Raw genomic sequence first — 22,691 nt, 5'->3', positions numbered from 1 at the left:
TTAAGTTGAGTTATTGGAATTTTGATTTCTTTGTTTTTTTAGTCTTGAGACAAGGTTTTACTATGTATCACTGTATTGAGATTGAATTTATTAAATAGCCAGATTAGCCTGGAATTCACAGTAATCTTCCTGCCTCAACTCCTCTGTCCTGGGATTATACCTACGCACCACACTCTGTGTTAATGTCTTGAGACCATGGTGTAGTCTGTTCTTTTGCCCTCTTCAACCCTGACTTATTGATGAAAGCTTTGTTGTATTTAACGATTTATCATATAAACATAGTAACCTTCCAAAAAATGTACATAAATAACTCCATTCAGTGTATAGTTAAGCAAGAAAGCTAAGATTAGTAGCAGTAAACTGAGCTGAAATGCTGAGCAGTATAGTCCAGGAAGTTAAGAAAAGAAAGTTATGCATTCAAGAAAGGGTCATTGTTCACCTGGATAGGCAAATAAAATGAATGATGGAATTCACACATAGCTGACTGAAAAGCTGGGCAGAATGCAGAAAGTATCAACCGAGAAGGAAGTAACAAGCCAGGTGCAGGCCTATAATCCCAGACTCAGGGAGGCAGAGGCAGAGAGAGAGAGAGAAGTAACAGACAGAAATGTCTAACCCTGCATCCATACTGACTTACTTGAAATAGTACTTGGGCAGGGTGACTTAGCTAGGCCACATTTTATAGCCCGGGATGTCACAAGGTACCATAGTTGATTTAAGGACATAGATTAGACATCCATGTTTGTAACATGATTTCATACTAGTGGACTCAGCTGACCTACCAGAGAATCAATCCTTAGGCAAACAGCTGGTCAGATTCTCAAGAAGCTGAGCTGGAAAATGCAGCCATGTTAAGTAAGATATGTAAATATAGAGGTCCTTCAGAATTGGCTTGAAGTCAGTGAATAAAGTCAAGAGTACTGGAGAAAGCTGTTTTAAGCAACAAATCGTGTCTCAAACAACAGGACACAGTAAAACAGTTTCATAGAACAGTATGAAAATGAGAGAATGGAGGCTAAACAAGGTCAGCATTGTTGAGGTTTTCTTTTTTCCCCCATACATTCTATTATGATCATGCTCTTCCTGTCCCAGTTCCTCCCAGATCCTCCACACCTCCCTACCTGTACCCAACTCCAGGCCCTTTCTTTCTCCCTCTCTTTAAAAAAACAAAAAACTCTCACACATACAAACTGAAACCAAAATACACAGAAAAAGACCACTAAGAAAATAACCCAAACAAAGCATTTTGAGACAGTCTACAAAAATCCCATTGAGTTCTTTTTGTGTTGACTGTCTACTACTGGGCATGAGGCCTATCCTTCAGTCTGGCTAACATACCCAAGTGATACTCTTGGAGAAACTATTTTCCATATACAAATGGATGACAGTAGCAGATACCTTCTTGGTTAGGGGTAGAAGCCCATGTCTACTTCCCTGGACCATGTCTGACTTTAACTTATGTGGCTTTGTGTGTGCTACCTAGTCTCTGGGTTCTTATGTCCATCAGTCCTATTGTATCTGGAGGACACTTCTTTAAGAGTCATCTATCCCCTCGGGCTTTTAGAATCTTTCCACCTCTTCTTCCACATAGCTGCCTGAGTCTTGAGAAGAGGGTTTGGTGAAGACAGCCTGTATAGGACTGTGTGCTCCAAAGTCTGTCTTCATATTGTCTAGTTGTGGGTCTCTTTGTTACTTCCCAACTATTGTGAGAAGAAGCTTCTCTGAGATGGCTGTGTGATATACGATACAGTGATAATTGGGGCGGGGGTTGCAGAAATAGTAGTAATCTTGTTACTATGTTTCTTTAGCAGAACCATAATATTTGGCTTACTTTCCCTAGGTCCATGGCCTATCTAGTCTCAAGTTCTTGGCCACCAAGTAGTTGTTTACAACTTTTCCAATGCTGAGACCCTTTAATACAATTGCACAATCATAAAATTATTTTCATAACTGTAATTTTGCTACTGTTTTGAATTATCTGTGTTTTTCGGTGATCTTAAGTGAACCCTGTGAAAGGGTCTTTCGACCCCCAAATGGCTCACTACCTGCAAGTTAAGAACACCTGCCTTAAATCCAGTCAGAGAGTGGTTGGTTACTCCCCAGCATGTTTGTGCCACCATCATACCTTGTAGGCAGATCACTGGTATAGATCAAAGGGATTGTGACTGGGTGTGGTTGCCTTTCTCCTCAAGTAGTGTACTGTGTAGTACCATGAACACTAGTCAATAGGGAGAAAGCCTTTAGCTAGATACCAGCTAGGCTTCTTTGTGTTCCATGAGATAGACGTGTTGTCTCCAGCAAAAAGGCCTACCATCAGTTTGTGGCGAGCAATCAATAGTCTTGGCAATAGCTTGAATTATTCTGGGTGTTTCCATAGGGCCCTTTGGCCAACAACTGAATTATATGTAGTTCATTCCCAGCACTGAAGTTTCACTTGGTGGTGCATTTTTTCCCCGATTGGGTGACTGCATTTAGATTTATTTCATATATGTACCTATTTCTAGAGTAGGGTTCCCAAATGGCTCTTAGTGTTGGTTGTTCCTCCCCATACTCCCTTCCTTACTCCTCTCTTCCTCACCCCTTCCCATCTAGCCTTTCTACTCCAGTTGTGTTCCCCCCACCTCTTAATATATTCAATTCCTTTTTCCTTGGGAGTTCCTCGCCCCCACCCCACTCGTCCCTTACTAGGTACCTAACCTCTGGTTCTGTGGGTTGTAGCATATGTATCAAAGGCTTTAAAGCTAACATCCACATATGTGTCAGGGTCCTCTAGAAAAACAAGTGATGGAGTGATTATTTGAGTGGCTTATAAGCTGTGGTTTGCCTAGCTCAATAATGGTTATCTCAGAATTCTGAAAAATTAGGCTCTAACCAGCAAAGGAATGAAATTGCCAGCAAGAATGAAGGCAGGCAGGAAAAAAGCAAAGGCTTTCTCTTCCACATCCTTTATATAACCAAGAGGTATGACCCAGAGTTAAGGGGGTCTTCTGACTTCAAATGATCCAGTCAGGAAAAACCCTTTATGGATGTGCCCAGCTGCTTGAGCTTTAGTTAATTCTACATATAATCAAGTTGACGAGCAAGAAAAGCAATTGTAACATATAAGATAAAACATACCATATTTGTCTTTTGGAAGTCTGAGTTATCTCAGGAATTTTTTTTTCTAGCTCCATATATTTACCTAAGAATTTCCTAATTTTGTTTAACAGCTGAATAATAGTCTGTTGGATAAATATATCGTATTTTCAAAGTGGTTATACAAGTTTACATTCCCACCAGCAATGGAGGAGGGTTCCCCTTTCTCCACATCCTCTCCAGCATGTGTTCTCACTTGAGTTTTTGGTCTTAGCAACTCTGATGGTGTAAGGTGAAATCTCAGGGTCATTTTAATTTGCATTTCCCTGATAGCTAAGGATGTTGAGCATTTCTTTAAGTGTTTCTCTGCCATTCAATATTCCTCTATTGAGAATTCTCTGTTTAGCTCTATACCCCATTTTAATTTAATTACTTGATTTGTTGCTGTTTAACTTTTGCTCAGACAATTAGGAATAGTACTACCTCAAGATCCAGCTATACCACTCCTGGGCATATATCCAAAATATGCTCAGGTATACAACAAGGACATGCTCAGCAATGTTCATAGCAGCTTTATTTGTAATAGCCAGAACCTGGAAACAACCAGATGTCCCTCAGTTGAGGAATGGATACAGAAATTGTGGTACATTTACACAATGGAATACTACTCAGCAATTAAAAACAAGGAAATCATGAAATTTGCAGGCAAATGGTGGGAACTAGAGAAGATCATCTTGAGTGAGGTAACCCAGAAGCAGAAAGACACACATAGTATATACTCACTCAGAAGTAGATATTAGCCATATAATATAGGATAAACATACTAAAATCTGTACAGCTAAAGAAGCTAAGCAAGAAGGAGGACCCTGGGTAAGGTGATCAATCTTCATTTAGAATGGCAAATGGGATGGACATCGGATGAGGGAGAGGACAAGGAACAGGACAGCAGCCTACCACAGAGAGCCTTTGAAAGACTGTACCCAGCAGGGTATCAAAGCAGATGGTGAGACTCAGAGCCAAACTTTGAGCAGAGTGCAGGTAATCTTATGAAAGGAGGGGGAGATAGAAAGACCTGGAAGGGACAGGAATTGCACAGGAGAGAAACAGAACCAAAAAAATCTGGGCATGGGAGTCTTCCCTGAGACTAATACTCCAAACAAGGACGATACATGGAGATAACCTAGAACCCCTGCTCAGATGTAGCCCATGGCAGTTCAGTGTCCAAGTGGGTTCCCTAGTAATGGGAACAGGGACTGTCTCTGACATGAACTCAGTGGCTGACTCTTTGATCACCTCCCCCTGAGTGGGGAGCAGCCTTGCCAGGCCACAGAGGAAGACATTGCAGCCAGTTCTGAGGAGACCTGATAGGCTAGGGTTAGAGGGAAGGGAAGGAAGACCTCCCCTATCAGTGGTGAAATAGAGGAGGGGCATAGGAGAAGAAGAAGGAGGGTGAGATTGGGAGGGAATGAGGGAGGGGCTACAGCTGGGAAACAAAGTGAATAAACTATAATTAATAAAAAATAAATAATTTTTTTAAATGTACCATATTTTCATTGTCCATTCATCCACTGATGAACATCTAGGCTCTTTCTAATTTTGCCTATTATGAATAGAGCAGCAATGAACATGGTTGAGCAGATATCTCTGTAGTAAGATGTAGTCCTTTAGCTATATGCCAGATCTTGGCATAAACCTACAGTAGTATAGCCAGATCTTGACATGTATCCCCTGCTTTCTGAGGAACCACCACATTGATTTCCTAGGAGCTGTAAAAGTTTGCATTTCCATCAGCAATGAGAAGTGTTCCCCTATCCCACATCCTCACCAGGATGAGCTGTCATTTGTTTTATTGATCTTGCATATTCTGACTGCTATAAGATGAAGTCTCTTAAAAGTAGTTTCAATTTGCATTTCCCTGATGACTAAGGATGTTGAGAATTTCTTTAAGCATTTCTCAGCCATTGCTATTTCATCTTTATTATCAGATATTTTAAAAGTATGTCACTGATTTTTTTTTTTTGCTTTCAGAGTTGAAGCATTATTAGTATAATATGATCCATGATTATAATCAATTATATTTAAGCAGGATATTAAAAGTCAATTGCTAAAAGGGAAGTAGAAGTCATATAATTTGCTGTGAATTTATACAATTAAGATGTACAGAGGAAGTGGAGTTCTCCTACAGAACTTATACATCTCCTCATGTCCTTATTTAACGGTAAGTCTAGTGAAAAATAGCTTCTTAGCTTACTGTCATCTTTTGGAAGAATGCTGTCTACCTTTTATTTCTCAGATGGTGTCCAAATTATGAAGGGGCCTAAATGACGTAATTGCATCAGAATAAATGGGTCTCTGCATTCTGCTGGCCTCTGAGTAGTAAAAGTGTGTCATCAAATTTTCCTACCCTTGTCAGAACTAGTAGTTGTCTGCAGAACTACCTTCACTTCAGTCACGCATGGATATGAGTCTTCATGGAGACACAGGTGGTAGCAGCCCACTGTAGGGCCAAATGCAGGATGATCACATACGTTCCAGTGAAGTCTCAGGCAAGCTTACTTGCTGTCCCTTCTGCCATCTTCTTCATCTCCCTTGGAAGAATAATATGAACTTCTGGCCCTGCTGTAGCACATAGGAGTAGAATGAGAACACAGCAAGCAAACTATATTGGTAAGGGATATTTGAATGTCTAATCCTGGAAGGCTGTCTCTTTCCAGATTCCTATAGATTCTTACCAAGCATATGGTGGGACAATTCTTCAAGGCCATGGAAAATGGACTACAGCTACACTAAATAACATGAGTGAATTGCATTAATATTGGATGGATAAGAGCAAGGCACAGAAAGGATATGTAATAGTCATTGTCTGTGCAAAGAAGCTTTATTTTCTTGTTTTTGTGAAATTGTTAACACTTGTAAGTAATGCCTAAAAGTCTACATGGAATACTTTTTGAAATTCTGAGCTTTGAAGTCTCTTAAAATCCACAGAGAATTTTCCAGCTGCATCATTTCTGCCATAACCTTTTGGTTAAATGTCTGTAGTGACCTTTCCTTATTATTTTACTGTCTCTGTTTTTTTGTGTTTGTTATTTGTTTTTTATTATAAAAAGAATTACTATAGTTCCGTGGTTTCTTCATGGTTGATATTTTAGTCTCTATATTAAGAATCAGTTTGGTTTTTTTTCCTCAACAGTGGGCAACTACACAAAGTTTTACAAATTTGATAAAAATAACTTGCTCTAATTTATAAAAGAAAAAGTAGACTACTCTAAAAATGATAAGAGAAACCTGTTTTCAAGTTTGTTTCTTATAGATGCTTGCCAACAGGAACAAGGGCATAGCCTGCAGAGGATGATTCTTTATAAGAGTCTCTGTAAGTCGGTGTCCAATAGTAATGCCGCTTAAGGCCATTGGAGACCTCTGCGAGGTAGACACGCTGATCCACCGTATACGGCTCCACATCTGTATTATTTGACAATAGCCGGCCACTCCTTATCAAATCTGAATATGCCTAGAAGTTTTAGAAAAAATGTGTAATTAGGAATATACTTATTCAGTTTAGAGTGGTTATACAAATAATATTAAATTTAGTTATAATTTTGTAGGTTAAAATAAAATATTTTTAATGACATTGCTGAATTTTAGTATTATTCCAGTTAGTATAAGTAAACTTTATTTAATTATACATAAAGTATAACATTATAAAACTGATTTCTAAGTTTTAACCTATAAGGCATATAGGTTTTCCATATATAAGTTTTGTGTGTGTGTGAATCTCTGAGTTCATTCCATATAACACCAGTGCTGTGACCCATGGTCAGATTTTTCAAGTACTCTTAAAAGAGTGGAGAGCCCTGTGTGTTGGCATATGCCAGTAATTCTCAGCACTGCAGAGGCTGAGGCAAGAGGACACTCGGGTTCAAGACCAGGTGGGCTATATTCCTGCCTCTGTCAAATCTGATCAGTAGGACTTACATCTCAAAATAAAGAAATAAAAATAAGCAGTTCCATCTGGAATTCAGTTGATGAATCCTCTGAAGTCAATATGAAACTTTAGTTTAAAATTTTTCCATATGATTAGATTGTGAGCTTTTTATTTATTTATTTACTTATTTAGAATTTTCTTTGTTGTATCCATATGGCTATCCCTATGGCTTCTTAGCGGATGGGTTAAGGGCATAATATACACTGTGAGCTGCTTGGTCAATAAAGTTGCCATTGTAGAAGAAAAAAAAAGCAGAAATTTTGACATGAAAAGATTTCCAAGTTTTGGCTTGCTGGCTGTTGTAGTTCTCCAGTGTCCTGAGTTCCAGAGTCTGCATACAGCCTGTGCTATGTGGGATCCTAAAGGACCTGGGTGTTTTTCTGAAAACTATGGGTAATTTTTAGGGCACTACATATTTTATTTTTAGTCCTTTCACAAACCTTATGCTTTTTTTTTTTTTCTCCTCTCTTTTTCAAATGAAAAGCTTTTTGTCACTATGCTTTCTGTCTGTAAAGTAGTATGATTCTCAGCAGCTCATGGAACTTTCTCCAGAATTGACCACATACTTGGCACAAAGCAGGTCTCAACAGAAATAAAAATTGAAATAACACCGTGCGTCCTATCTGATCACCAGAGATTAAAGCTAAATATTAACAGCAGAAATTGAACAACATGCTACAAATGAAAAGTAGGTCAAGACAGAAGTCAAAAAGGAAATTAAAAAAATTTGTAATTGAATGAAAATGAAAACACAACATACCCAAAACTAGGAGACACAATGAAAACAGTTCGAAGAGGCAAGTTCATAACACTAAATGCCTATATTAAAAAATTGGAGAGACCTCCTGTTTGTAATTTAATGGCACACACAAAAAAAGAAATAACATTCAGAAGGACTAGATGGCAGGAAATACTCAAACTGCCAATAAAATAAAAACAACAACCAATACAGAGACTCAGTGAAACAGAGTTGGCTCTTTAAGAACATAAGATTGACAAACCCTTATCCAAATTAATAAAATTAGAGATGAAAAGGGAACAACAGACACTGAGGAAATCCAGAGAATCATAAAAACATACTTTAAAAATCTGTGCTGCACCAAATTGGAAAATTTAAAAGAAGATAAATTCTTGATATATACCACATACCAAAATTAAATCAAGATCAGATAGGTAATTTAATCAGATCTATAGCCTATAGTAAAATATAAGCAGTAATTAAAGGCCTTCCTAAGCGGGACCTAGACAGATGGTTCAGCAGTTAAGAGTACTGGTTACTCTTCTAGAGGTCCTGAGTTCAATTCCCAACGTCCACATGGCAGGTTACAACCATCTGTAACTGTAGTCCTTTAGTATCCAATGCCCTCTTCTGGCATATGTACATGCAGACAAAAACAACCATATACATAAAATACATTTTAAAAAAATCCGTTTAAAACAAAGTCTTCTAACCCAAAAATGCCTAGGACCAGATGGGTTTAGCACAGAATTCTACCAGAATTTCAAAGAAGAATGAAAGTCAACACCCAAACCATTCCATAAATTAGAAGGACCATTGCTTAATTCTTTTAATGAGGACACAGTTACCCTAATACCTAAACCACATAAAGACTCAACAAAGACAGTTACAGATCAATACCCTTTATCGATAGATGAAAAAATTCTCAGTAAAATACTTGGAAATTAAATTCAAGAACACATCAAAAGGATCATCCACCATGATCAAGTAGGCTTCATCCCAGAGATATGGGGATATTTCAAGACACATTAAGAACTTTTCTACAGCAAATCAATTTTTTTTTTTTTTAATTTGGAGGAATTGAAAAAAAAATGGGTGATGCAGTGATCCTTAATACTTGTGTATGGCTACTAATATCTTTCCTAACAGCTACTTTTTAGGGTTCAAGTTAAAAATCACCCAAAGTATAGTGTGACACCATTCTTTGAAATCATTTATAGAAGGAACTTACAGGTATCTGAGAAGAGCCCAACAAAGGCCTGAGTTGAAAGCACTTACCACACACGTAGCCTCATTGAATTTGTTTCCCCAAATGTAGATCCTAGTTAAAACAGAGTTTGTTTTCATTGATCGTGCAAGTGCAACGAGCCCTTCTCCCTCTATCTTGTTGCTGACTACAGATAATCTGCAGGAAAAAAGATAATGGCAATCTGAAGTCCCATAACAAATATATAAATGAGCATCAGTGTTTATTAAATCTATTTTATTACAGTGTTTAAATTGGTAACTGTGTATGTTCTTTAATCCAAGGAACCTGTATTCTTTTTTTATATAGATTTATTTATTTGTACAGTACTCTGCCTGCATGCCAGAAGAGGGCAGCAGATCTCACTATAGATGGTTATGAGCCACCATGTGGTTACTGGGAATTGAACTCAGGACCTTTGGAAGAACAGCCAGTGCTTTTAACCTCTGAGTCATCTCTCCAACCCCAGAATATATCTAGAAAAGGTACCTACATTTTGAAATGATGCCTTTTTTGCTTTTTCCTTATATTTTATTTTAAGATTTATTTATGCAGCCAGGCAGTGGTGGTACATGACTTTGATCCAGCACTTGGGAGGTAGAGGCAGGTGATCTCTGAGTTTGAGGCCAGCCTGGTCTACAGAGTGTTTTCCAGGACATTCAGGGTTATACAGAGAAACTCTCAAAAAGATTTACTTATATATTTGGGTGCTTTGTCTGCATGTATGGATGTACTCTAGAAAAGGGCATTGGATCCCATTGTAGATGGTGTAAGCCACCATTTGAGTGCTGGGAATTGAACTCACAACCTCTGGAAGAGCAGCCAGTGCTCATAACCACTGAACCATCTCTCCAACCCCTATTTGGTAAGTGTTTGAGTAGATTACAAACATAAGTAATCATGTTAAGTGGTTATCAATTTTAGAATTTGGAATAAATAAGGGTCTGGAAAGATGGCTCAGCAGCTAAGAAAATGTCTTTGCAGAGGACCCGGTTCTGGTCCCAGCACCCACTCAGGTAGCTCACAACCATCTCTAACTCCAGTACCAGGAGATCTGATTCCCTCTTCTGGCTTCTGTGAGCATGCATTCAGTGCATGTACAAACAAGCAAGCAAACACATATCCATAAATAAAATGAGAAATAAAGATTTTGTCATGAATTTGAGTACACAATTATCCTATTAGATTTACCCCAATTTTTTAAAAGATACTACTTAGAACTTTTTGCTTTGGTTAAATAATAAAACCATACTAACGCTTTAAGACTCCTGTTGTGGGAAGTTAGAGTTTCACTGAGGTAGTTTGCGCCTGTGTTTTCTATTCTGTTAAAAGAAAGATCTATTACTTCCAGAGTAGTGTTGCGTTTCAGAACATCAGCCAAATACACCATTCCATCACGAGTTATTTTATTGCTGGGGAAGGAAGCACATTTAGCAATATTTTTAAAACACAAGATATTATTCTGACATTCAAAAGGTACTTCAAAACATATAGTAAGCTTTCACTTTTCATTTGCACAACATCCAAGAAAGAAAATTCACCATGAAATAGTTCTCCCATCGGGCTAGCAGTAAAGTTATTGCAGATATATTACGGTATAAGCTAACCTAAGAAATCCTAACCCTTATAATAAAACTTGATCAACAAGTTCTAACTTCCATTATCAAAAAGAATATCTAACAGATGTGTCTTACGTACTGTGAACTTTTTTGTAAACTGTCCTTAAGAGTTAATCTCGGCATTGTCACTTACCAGCTGACATCAAGGTAGCGTAGGCTACAGTTCAGATACAGTGCATTGCATAGTTGTTGTATACCAAAGTTTTTCATATCGTGTTTACATAAATGTAGTTCAATAAGGACATGATTTTGTTTCAACATTTGGCCTATGTGGACTGTAGACTCTTCCTAAAAATAGATAAAATCTTGTTACTGATTATGAAGTATGACATGTCCATTTTTAGATATTAGGAAAATAAAGTTAGGTGAATATTTTGTTTCTTGGTACAGGGTCTCATTATGTAGCCCAAACTTTGTCTCTGTTGCCACAGCCTCCAGCAGGCTAGTGTCACCACATTTGGCCTAAAATTACCTTGTTAGAAATATTATATTAAGACTCCTAGATTAGGGCTGGAGATATGGCTCACTCAGTAGTGAGTACCTGAGTTCAAATTCCCATTGTCCATATAGGAGCCAGTCATAGCCACATATTCCTGGAACCTCATTGTTGCTGGAAAAGACAGGCAGATCCTGGGAGCTCATGTCCACTTAGCTTAACACCAACAGTGAACTTTATGTTCGGTGAAAATCCTTGTCTGAATGCAATAATGCAGAAAATAATTAAGAAGAGCTCTGATTTCCTGCTCTGGCCTCTGCATGCACCTTCATAGGCATACACACTCATCACATACACATGCAAACACTTCAGACACACAGGGACCCCACAAACAAAAAAAACTGTCGTCCATATTTCATATGGCATCTAAAAAAAAAAAACACTGTTACTACCCAAAATCATATCATTGTGTGTATTGTGTGTGTGTATGTGTGTGTGTGCGTATGTAGCACAAGGAAGTAGGCCAGGTCTCACCATGTAGCCTATACTAATAACTTAGCGACTGTACCGATCGCTATGTGTAGTTCCAAATGAATATTTATCTACTTAGAAAGCAGATACAAAGTGAATTAAAAAAGAAGGTGCTTCTATACTTCTTGAGTTCTTTCTATATTCTGGATAAAGAACTCAAAAAGTCAAAAAGCAACAAATCAAGTAATCCAATTAAAAAATGGGGTAAAGAGCTAAATAGAGCATTCTCAATTGAGGAATACCGGATTACAGAGAAACACTTAAAGAAATGCTCAACATCCTTAGTCATCAGGGAAATGCAAATCAAACAACCCTGAGATTTCACCTTACACCCATCAGAATGGCTAAGATCTAAAACACAAGTGACTATACATGCTGGAGAGGATGTGGAGAAAGGGGAACCCTCCTCCACTGCTGGTGGGAATGTAAGCTTGTACAACCACTCTGGAAATCAGTCTGGTGCTTTCTCAGACAATTAGGAATAGCGCTCCCTCAAGATCCAGCTATACCACTCCTAGGCATGTATCCAAAATTCGCTCAAGTATACAACAAGGACATTTGCTCAACCATGTTCATAGCAGCTTTATTTGTAATAGCCAGAACCTGGAAACAACCCAGATGTCCCTGTATCTGAATGGATACAGAAACTGTGGTACATTTACACAATGGAATACTACTCAGCAATTAAAAACAAGGAAATCATGAAATGTGCACGAAAATGGTAGGATCTAGAAAAGATCATACTGAGTAAGGTATGCCAGAAGCACAAAGACACAAATGGTATATACTCACTAATAAGTGGATATTACACATATAACACAAGATAAACATACTAAAATCTGTACAGCCAAAGAAGCTAAGCAAGAAGGAGAACCCTGGGTAAGATGCTCAATCCTCATTCAGAAAGGCAAATGGGATGGACATTGGAAGAGGGAGAAAACAGGAAGCAGGACAGGAGCCTACCACAGAGATCCTCTGAAAGACTGACTCTACCCAGCAGGGCATCAAAGCAGATGCTGAGACTCATAACCAAACTTTGGGCAGAGTGCAGGGAATCACATGAAAGAAGGGGGAGACAGAAAGACCCAGAGAGGACAGGAGCTCCATAAAGGGGAGCAAAAGAACCAAAAAATCTGGGCCTAGGAGTCTTTTCTGAGACTGATACTCCAACCAAAGACCATTCATGGATATAACCTAGAACCCCTACTCAGATGTAGCCCATGGCAGCTCAGTATCCAAGTGGGTTCCCTGGCAAGGGGAACAAGGACTGTCTCTGACATGATCTCAGTGGCTATCTCTTTGATTGCCTCCCCCTGGGGGGAGAGCAGCATTGCCAGGCCACAGAGGAATACAATGCAGCCAATCCTGATGAGACCCGCTAGGCTAGGGTCAGATGGAAGGGAAGGAGGACCTCCCTTATCAGTGGACTTGGAGAGGAGCAGAGAGGAGATGAGGGATGGTGAGATTGGGAGGGAATGAGAGAGGGGCTATAGCTGGGATACAAATTAAATAAACTGTAATTAATATAAAAAATAAAAAGGTGGATAATTTGGTTTACAATGACAATAATATTTTAAAAGGAAACCAGCAGAGCTATTTGTTACATCTTGTTTGTCTAAACCTCTGCTCCCTCAGTGTGTCCTGTGTTTGTCACTGATTATCCTGATAGCTTAAGACACAGACATTTCTCACTCTGGAGGCTATTTTGTAACCCTCAGCTCTGCTTTATCTGACTCCCTCCCTTTTATAGTGATTTCTAGTTCGCAAATATGTTTTGCTTCTTGTTTTTAAATTTTACAGTCTAGCTGCTTCTAGGCAAAAGGTATGCATGTACACATACATTTTCCCTTCATGATAATTTGAATACCAAAGTCTTAAATTTTTATCAAAATGAAGGCTTAAGTAGGCCACAGCAATTTTGTAAGAAGTCCCTGTAACACATTTTGTGAACAAATCACATAGTTTTGTTCATCTTTAAAAAAATATTTAGACTCCTGTATTTTATGTGTATATATGTCCCTAGAACCAGAGTTACACATGATTATGAGCAGCCGTGTGGGTGCTGGAACAAAATCTGGGTCCTCCGGGCAAGTAGCCAGTGCTCTTAACCACAGGGTCATCTCTCTGGCCACATTTAATGTTGTTTTTAATGTATGTCTACTTGAGGATCCTGGATAATTTGATGGACATATCAGATTACTTTACATAAAAATATGATCAAAATGTCAAGTTTTGGTTAAGTGTAGGTATGGTTCAAAAGAAGAGTTCTATACAGGAAAAAATGCATTTCCAAATATGAAAAATAGCACTTCAAAATGTGGTTAATTCTCAGTTATATGAAGGAGGAACAGTGGGGCAGATTATTTTACGGTATGGACAGTACTTTGAACTTGAAGAAAATTCCAGGTTCATTTGAACAGTGAACCTGTAAATTCATTGTTTGAACTAGATGCTCTGGCTTTCTTCTCCGTTTTTCCTCCTCTTGTGTAAGCCTGTAATAGAATGAACTCTTAATCTCAATTTTTTTTTTTTTTTTCTGGGGATGGGTGTGTGTATGCACACACAATGCCACAATTTACATATGGAGATCCAAGGACAGCATACAGAAACTGGTTCTACGCTTCCATCATGTGGTCATCAGGCTTGGCAGTAGAAGCTTTATTACCCACTGAGCCATCTTGCCAACTCAGGTTCTAATTTCTTTTCTTTTCTTTTCTTTTTTTTTTTTTTTTTTAGTACTTCTCGAGTCCTTACATTTGGATGCTTTGTCTCTATACCAAAGACCATCCTTGCTATTATCTGATGTGAATTTTTTTAAATTATACTTTATTTACTTTGTATCCCCCCTCTAGTTCCTTCCCTCCTCCCCTCCCAATCCCTTCCCTCCTCCCCTTTCTCCACACACTCCCCTCCCCAAGTCTACTGGTAGGGGAGGGTTTCTTTTTCTTCCTTCTGATCTTAGTCTATCAGATCTCATCAGGAGTGACTGCATTGTCTTCCTCTGTGGCCTAGTAAGGCTGCTCCCCCCTCAGGGGTAGGTGATCAAAGAGCAGGCCAATCAGTTCATGTCAGAAGCAGTCCCTGTTCCCATTACTATGGATGCAGGGAATCTTATGAAAGAAATGGGAAATAGTAGTAAGAGCTGGAGAGGACAGGAGGTCCACAAGGAGAGCAACAGAACCAAAAAATTTGAACACAGGGGTCTTTCCTGAGACTCATACTCCAACCAAGTACCATGCATGGAGATAACCTAGAACCCTGCACAGATGTAGCCCATGGCAGTTCAGTGTCCACGTGGGTTCCATAGTAAAGGTTCTAATTTCTTTAAGGAGAAGAATCCCATACAAAAAGCTGTGAAAAAAGCAACCACATTTTTATCTGCCCCCAACAAAAACTTTAATCTATAGAAGGCATCAAGTTCAAACTTGCCAAACTGCTATGTATGCGAAGATGTAATGTTCAGCCATACCAATATGGCAAATGATAAAACAGCTGACATTGGGCTTATATCATGGCTTATGAAACTTTTAGCATACAGACTTTCAATGACTAGGTTTACACAGAACCTGAGTTTCACAAACTTGCTGCATAAGTAACAACAGCTAAATGCATGGAAATCGCCAAGAAGAAACCTAATTATAATTTTTAATACTTTTCTAGTTTTTTTGTTTGTTTTGAGACAGGGTTTCTCAGTGTAGACTTGGCTGTCCTGGACTTGATTTGTAGATAAGGCTGACCTTGAACTCACAGAGATCCACTGCCTCTGCTTCCAAATCTGGGATTACAGGCATGTGCCACCATGCCCAGCCCTTTAATACTTTTAACTTACAAGCTGCAGTTACATATAATTAGGACATTTCTAAGACTGCAGTGTATCCATGCACTATAAACTCCAGTAGGACCTTCGTCTTATCATGGACATTGATCACTCTGAATACAGACCTGTTCTCCATACAGTATAGGCCGGTTCAGGTTTATTCCCTTGATTTTTCTGTTTTGAGTTAGTACTGTAGCAAATGCTATCAAACTTTGCAGTCCCTACAAACAGATAAATGCATTAAGGAAGTTGACAGTGTATGTCTCCTTACATTACAATTACAATTTCAAGATAAGTAACTGGGTTCTCACAAAAACATCTCTTTTTTTCTTGATTTATTTTTTTTTATTTTTTATTATTAGTTACATTTTATTAACTCTGTATCCCACTCCCTCATTCCCTCCCAACCTCACTCTCCCTCCCTCATCTCCTCCCTGCCCCTTTCTAAGTCCAGTGATTGGAGAGAATCTCCTCCCCTTTCATCTGACCCTGTTTTATCAAACTCAGGGCTGAAATCAACCAATTAGAAACAAATAAAACTATTCAAAAACATCTCTTAAAAGTTACAAAATCTCTTTCCTGTGGTGAACTGTTACTATATTCCTCTACCCTGCCCTAAAGTCTGCAGCCTACACAGGAAGTTGCTTAGCATCGCAGTGCCTGTTTCCTGGGTTGCAACTCTGGGCTTTCTCCTAAGTCCTTTAGGTTTTCCCAAATGAAGAGACAGACCCGTGGATTCCAAGTGAAGTCTCATATACTTATATCCTTGTGCAATCATTCCTTTTGATCCTTTTTTTCTTTAATTATTCTCTCATTCAATACACCCAGCCTTTCCCCCTCCCTCCACTCCTTTGAGTTGCCCTCCACCTCCCCTCTCCCCAAGATCTGCTCCTCCTCCATTCCCCTTCAGAAAAGAGCAGGGTGTGCAAGTGAGCTTGTTAAAGAGATTTTCCACAGGTCCTTTAGGTCTTTTTGTCTTTGTGATGTGTGCCACCACAGACACACATCAGCCCCTCATCCAGCTGATCATTAAGTCTGAACACTTGCTACCTCCAAGAGATGTCTCCAATTAGTTCATCTCTGAATGTTTCTATGGCTGTTACTCCTGCCCAAGCCCTCCCCATCTCACATCTGGATGACTGCAGCACATATCCCAATGGTCTGTTGGCATCGGCTTGTTGCCCTCCACCTCCCATAGAGGAGCTAGAGACCTTTTAAAAGCACCAATCAGTACAGATCCATGTGCCCTCAGCTCAACCCTTAATTTTTATTTTTTATATTAATTACAATTTATTCACTTTTTATCTCAGCTGTAGCCTCCTCCCTCATTCCCTCCCAATTCTACCCTCCCTCTCTCATCTCCTCCCATGCCCCTCTCCAAGTCCACTGATAGGGGACATCCTCCTCCCCTTCCATCTGACCCTAGTGTATGTGGCCTGGCAACACTGCTCTCCCCTCAGGGGGAGGCAATCAAAGAAACAGCCACTGAGATCATGTAAGAGACAGTCCCTGTTCCCCTTGCCAGGGAACCCACTTGGATACTGAGCTGCCATGGAATACATCTGAGTAGGGGTTCTAGGTTATATCTATGAATGGTCCTTGGTTGGAGTATCAGTCTCAGAAAAGACTCCTAGGCCCAGATTTTTTGGTTCTTTTGCTCCCCTTTGTGGAGCTCCTGTCCTCTCTGGGTCTTTCTGTCTCCCCCTTCTTTCATGTGATTCCCTGCACTCTGCCCAAAGTTTGGTTATGAGTCTCAGCATCTGCTTTGATGCCCTGCTGGGTAGAGTCAGTCTTTCAGAGGATCTCTGTGGTAGGCTCCTGTCCTGCTTCCTGTTTTCTCCCTCTTCCAATGTCCATCCCATTTGCCTTTCTGAATGAGGATTGAGCATCTTACCCAGGGTTCTCCTTCTTGCTTAGCTTCTTTGGCTGTACAGATTTTAGTATGTTTATCTTGTGTTATATGTGTAATATCCACTTATTAGTGAGTATATACCATTTGTGTCTTTGTGCTTCTGGCATACCTTACTCAGTATGATCTTTTCTAGATCCTACCATTTTCGTGCACATTTCATGATTTCCTTGTTTTTAATTGCTGAGTAGTATTCCATTGTGTAAATGTACCACAGTTTCTGTATCCATTCAGATACAGGGACATCTGGGTTGTTTCCAGGTTCTGGCTATTACAAATAAAGCTGCTATGAACATGGTTGAGCAAATGTCCTTGTTGTATACTTGAGCGAATTTTGGATACATGCCTAGGAGTGGTATAGCTGGATCTTGAGGGAGCGCTATTCCTAATTGTCTGAGAAAGCACCAGACTGATTTCCAGAGTGGTTGTACAAGCTTACATTCCCACCAGCAGTGGAGGAGGGTTCCCCTTTCTCCACATCCTCTCCAGCATGTATAGTCACTTGTGTTTTAGATCTTAGCCATTCTGATGGGTGTAAGGTGAAATCTCAGGGTTGTTTGATTTGCATTTCCCTGATGACTAAGGATGTTGAGCATTTCTTTAAGTGTTTCTCTGTAATCCGGTATTCCTCAATTGAGAATGCTCTATTTAGCTCTTTACCCCATTTTTTAATTGGATTACTTGATTTGTTGCTTTTTGACTTTTTGAGTTCTTTATATATTCTGGATATTAGCCCTGTGTCAGATATAGAGTTGGTGAAGATCCTTTCCCAGTCTGTAGGCATTCATTTTGTTCAGACGAAAGTATCCTTTGCTTTACAGAAGCTTTTCAGTTTCATGAGCTCCCATTTATTGATTGTTGATCTTAGAGCCTGTGGTGTTGGTGTTCTGATCAGGAAGTAGTCTCCTGTGCCAATGAGTTTTAGGCTCTTCCCCACTTTTCCTTCTAACCGATTTAGTGTGTCTAGTTTTATGTTGGGGTCTTTGATCCACTTGGACTTTAGTTTTGTGCAGGATGATAAATATGTATCCATTTGCTTTTTTCTACATGTAGACATCCAGTTAGACCAGCACCATTTGTTGAAGATGCTGTCTTTTTTCCATTGTATGGTTTTGGCTTCTTTGTCAAAAATCAAGTACCCGTAGGTGTGTGGGTTTATTTCTGGGTCTTCTATTCGATTCCATTGATCCACCATTCTGTTTCTATGTCAGTACCATGCAGTTTTTATTACTATTACTATTGCTCTGTATTGCAGCTTGAGATCAAGGATGGAAATACCTCCAGACGATATGCTGTTGTACAGGATCATCTTGCCAATTCTGTTTTTTTGTTGTTGTTGTTGTTGTTGTTGTTTTTGGTTTTCATATGAAGTTGAGAATTGTTCTCTCAAAGTCTGTAAAGAATCGTGTTGGTATTTTGTTGGGAAATGCATTGAATCTGTAGATTGCTTTTAGCAGGATGGCGATTTTCATTATGTTAAGCCTACCGATCCATGAGCATGGGAGATCTTTCCATCTTCTGATATTGTCTTCAATCTCTTTCTTCAGAGACTGGAAGTTTTTTTTTCATACAATCTTTCACTTGGTTCGTTAAAGTCACCCCAAGGTACTTTCTGTTATTAGTGGCTATTGTGAAGGGTGTTGTTTCCCTAATTTCTTTCTTGGCCCTTTTGTCTTTGGTATACAGGAGGGCTACTGATTTTTTTGAGTTAAGTTTGTATCCAGCCACTTTGCTGAAGATGTTTATCAGCTGAACGAGTTCTCTAGTTGAATTTTTGGGGTCGCTCATGTATACTTTCATATGATCTGCAAAAAGTGATACTTTTACTTCTTCCTTTCCGATTTGTATCCCCTTGATCTCCTTTGTCTTATTGCTCTAGCTAGGACTTCAAGTACTATGTTGAAGAGATACGGAGAGAGTGGGCAGCCTTACCTTGTGATTTCAGTGGGATTGATTTAAGTTTCTCCCCATTTAGTTTGATGTCAGCTATAGGCTTGCTGTATAGTCTTTACTATGTTTAGGTATGTGCCTTGTATCCCTGATCTCTCCAAGACTTTAGACATGAATGGGTGTTGGATTTTGTCAAATGCTTTTTCAGCATCTAAGGAGATGATCATGTGGATTTTCTCCTTCAGTTTGTTTATATGGTGGATTACATAGATGGATTTCTGTATATTGAACCACCCCTGCATGCGTGGGATGAAGCCTACTTGGTCATGGTGGATGATATCTTTTATATGTTCTTGGACTTGGTTTGCAAGTATTTTATTGAGTATTTTTGCATCAATGTTCATAAGAGAGTTAGGTCTGAAATTCACTTTTCTTGTTGGGTCTTTGTGAGGTTTAGGTATCAAGGTGACTGTGGATTCATAGAATGAGTTTGGTTATGTTCCTTCTATTTCTATTTTGTGGAATAGTTTGAAGAAAACTGGAGTTAGCTCTTCTCTGAAGGTCTGGTAGAATTCTGCACTGAAACCATCTGGCCCTGGGTGGTTTTTTTGTTTGTTTGTTTGTTTTTGTTTTTTGGTTTTTGTTTTTTTTTTAGAGGGAGACTTTCGATGACTGCTTCTATTTCCTTGGGGGATATAGGACTATTCAATCTATTTACCAGATCATGATTTAATTTTGGTAAGTGGAATCTATGAAATTGTCCATTTCATTTAGATTTTCAAATTTTGTGGCATATAGGCTTTTGTAGTAAGACCTAATGATTGTTTGGATTTCCTCAGTGTCTGTTGCTATGTCCCCTTTTTCATTTCTGATTTTGCTGATTTGGATAGTTTCTCTCTGCCTTTTAGTTAGTTTAGCTAAGGGTTTGTCTATCTTGTTGATTTTCTCAAAGAACCAGCTCTTGGTTTCATTGATTCTTTGAATTGTTTTATTTGTTTCTAATTTATTGATTTCAGCCCTGCATTTGATTATTTCCAGCCATTTACTCCTCTTGGGTGTCTGCTTCTTTTTTTCCCCATCCTAGGGCTTTCAGGTGAATTTGCTTGTATGAGATGTTTCAAATTTCTTCTTGAAGGTACTTAGCACTATGAATTTTCCTCTTAGCATTGCTTTCATTGTGTCCCATAAGTTTGAGTATGTTGTGCCTTCATTTTCATTGAATTTTAGGATGTCTTTAATTTCTTTATTTCTTCCCTAACCCAGCTGTCATTGAGTAGCTAGTTGTTCAGTTTCCATGTGTGTGTAGGCTTTTTGCTATTTCTGTTGTTGTTGAGGTCCAACTTTAGTCCATGGTAGTCAGTTAGGATACAAGTGATTATTTCAATCTTCTTGGATCTGTTGAGGCTTGCTCTGTGACCAACTATATGGTCTGTTTTGGAGAAGGTTCCATGAGGTGCTGAAAAGAAGGTATACTCTTTTGAATTTGGGTGAAACGTTCTGTAGACATCTATTAGGTCCATTTGACTTAGGACCTCTGTAAGTGCCTTTATTTCCCTATTTAGCTTCAGTCTATATGATCTGTCCCTTGATGAGAGTGGAGTTTTGAAGTCTCCCACTATTAAGGTGTTGGGATCGATGTGTGATTTAAGTTTTAATAATGTTTCATTTACAAATGTAGGTGTTCCTCTTTTGGGGCATAGACTTCAGAATTGTGATGTTCTCCTGGTAGATTTTTCCTTTGATAAGAATGAAGTACTCCTCCTTTTTTGATTAATTTTGATTGAAAGTATATTTTATTAGATATTAGGATACCTACCCCAGCTTGTTTTCTGGGTCCATTTGCTTGAAAAACCTTTTTCCAGCCCTTTACTCTGAGGTAGTGTTTATCTTTATTGCAGAGGTGTGTTTCTTGGATGCAGTAGAATGTTGGATCCTGTTTCTGCAACCATTCTGTTAGTCTGTGTCTTTTTATTGGAGAATTGAGTCCATTGATGTTGATAGATAATAGTTATTAATGAATGTTAGTTTCTTTTATTGTGGAGTTGGTGGTGTTACGGTCATTCATTGCTTGTTTTCTTTTAATTTTTGTTGAGAAATTATCTGTATCCTATGTTTTCTTGGGTATAGTTGTTTTTGTTGGAGTTTTCCTTGTAGTATCTTCTGTAGGGCTGGGTTGCTGTGTAGATATTGTTCAAGTTTAGTTTTGTCATGGACTATTTTGTTTTCTCCATCTATGTTTACTGAGAGTTTTGCTGGGTATAGTAGGGCATCTGTGGTCCCTTAAAGTCTGCATGATATCTGCCCAGGCCCTTCTGGCTTCCATAGTTTTTGGTGAGAAGTCTGGTGTGATTCTGATAGGTCTACCTTTATATGTTACTTGGTCTTTCTCCCTTCCTGCTTTTAATATTTTTTGCTTTGTTCTGTAGATTTAATGTTTTGACTATAATGTGACATGAGGAGTTTCTTTTCTGGTCTAGTATATTTAGTGTTCTGTAGGCCTCTTGTATGTTTGTGGACATCTCTTTCTTTTAAGTTGGGAAAAATTTTCTTCTATGATTTTCTTGAAAATATTTTCTGGACCTTGGAGCCTAGAATCTTCTTTTTCATCTATTCCTATTATTCTTAGATTTCATCTTTTCATGGCGTCCTTGATTTATTGGATGTTTTGTGTTTGGAACTTCTCCAATTTTACTTTTTCTTTGAGAGAAGTATCAATTTCTGCAAGTGTATCTTCAGCACCTGAGATTCTGTCTTCCATCTCTTGTATTCTATTGGTGATGCTTACCTTTGTAGTTCCTGATCTTTTTTCTAAGTTTTCCAGCTGCAGGGTTTTCTCTCTGTTTATTGCTTCTTTATTGTTTCTAATTCTGTTTTCATGTCTTGCACCATTTCCTTCATCTGTTTGAATGTGGATTCCTGCCTTTCCATGATGGCCTCTATTTTTTTGTTCATTTCCTCTCTATATGCTACTAAATGTGCCTCTACTTGTGCCTTTATTTGTTTGGCTGTATTTGCCTGTATTTCTTTGAGAGCTTTGTTCGTTTCCTCTTTATTTGCCTCCATTTATGTGGCAATTTCTTTGAGAGATCTGTTCGTTTCTTTTTTGTGTGCCTCTAATAACTGGATAATCATAGCTTTAAAATCATTTTCCTGTGTTTACGATGAATTGAAATATCCATTTATTTTGAGGGTTGCTGGTGAAGCCATGATGTCCTGATTTTGTTGGATGTGTTTTTATGCCAACATCTGGGCATCTGCTTATCTGTAACCTTCGCTGTTTGTTCCTGGAGTCTGTACTTCAGACTGGGTCTGTCTTTCTCTGGTGTCTGGAGTATTCTTCAGGAATATGAGGGAGGTCCACTGGTTTGAGGCTATGCATTGGTGTTTCAGCTGTAAGTAAGGGAGGACAGTCATGGGTGTGGGTGCACAAGATGGGTGAGCAAGCGC

At 38.8% G+C, this 22,691-nt stretch overlaps 1 protein-coding gene across 1 annotated transcript in view; it reads right to left on the bottom strand.

Annotated features, from left to right (window-relative positions):
* Positions 1 to 6,379: 6,379 nt before the first annotated feature.
* Positions 6,380 to 22,691, bottom strand: part of Lrrc34 (leucine rich repeat containing 34) — a 29,700-nt gene continuing 13,388 nt past the window's right edge. The window contains exons 7-11 of the mRNA XM_055626123.1: positions 15,571 to 15,666; positions 10,795 to 10,949; positions 10,299 to 10,454; positions 9,075 to 9,201; positions 6,380 to 6,583 (exon numbers count right to left, since the gene is read on the bottom strand). Coding sequence (XP_055482098.1) covers positions 6,380 to 6,583; positions 9,075 to 9,201; positions 10,299 to 10,454; positions 10,795 to 10,949; positions 15,571 to 15,666 — 738 coding nt within the window. The remainder of the gene's footprint in view (positions 6,584 to 9,074; positions 9,202 to 10,298; positions 10,455 to 10,794; positions 10,950 to 15,570; positions 15,667 to 22,691) is intronic.

This window comes from Psammomys obesus, unplaced genomic scaffold (assembly GCF_907164565.1).
Source record: "Psammomys obesus unplaced genomic scaffold, mPsaObe1.curated_primary_1811, whole genome shotgun sequence".
Lineage (NCBI taxonomy): Eukaryota > Metazoa > Chordata > Mammalia > Rodentia > Muridae > Psammomys > Psammomys obesus.
This window is presented reverse-complemented; position numbering and strand designations above follow the sequence as displayed.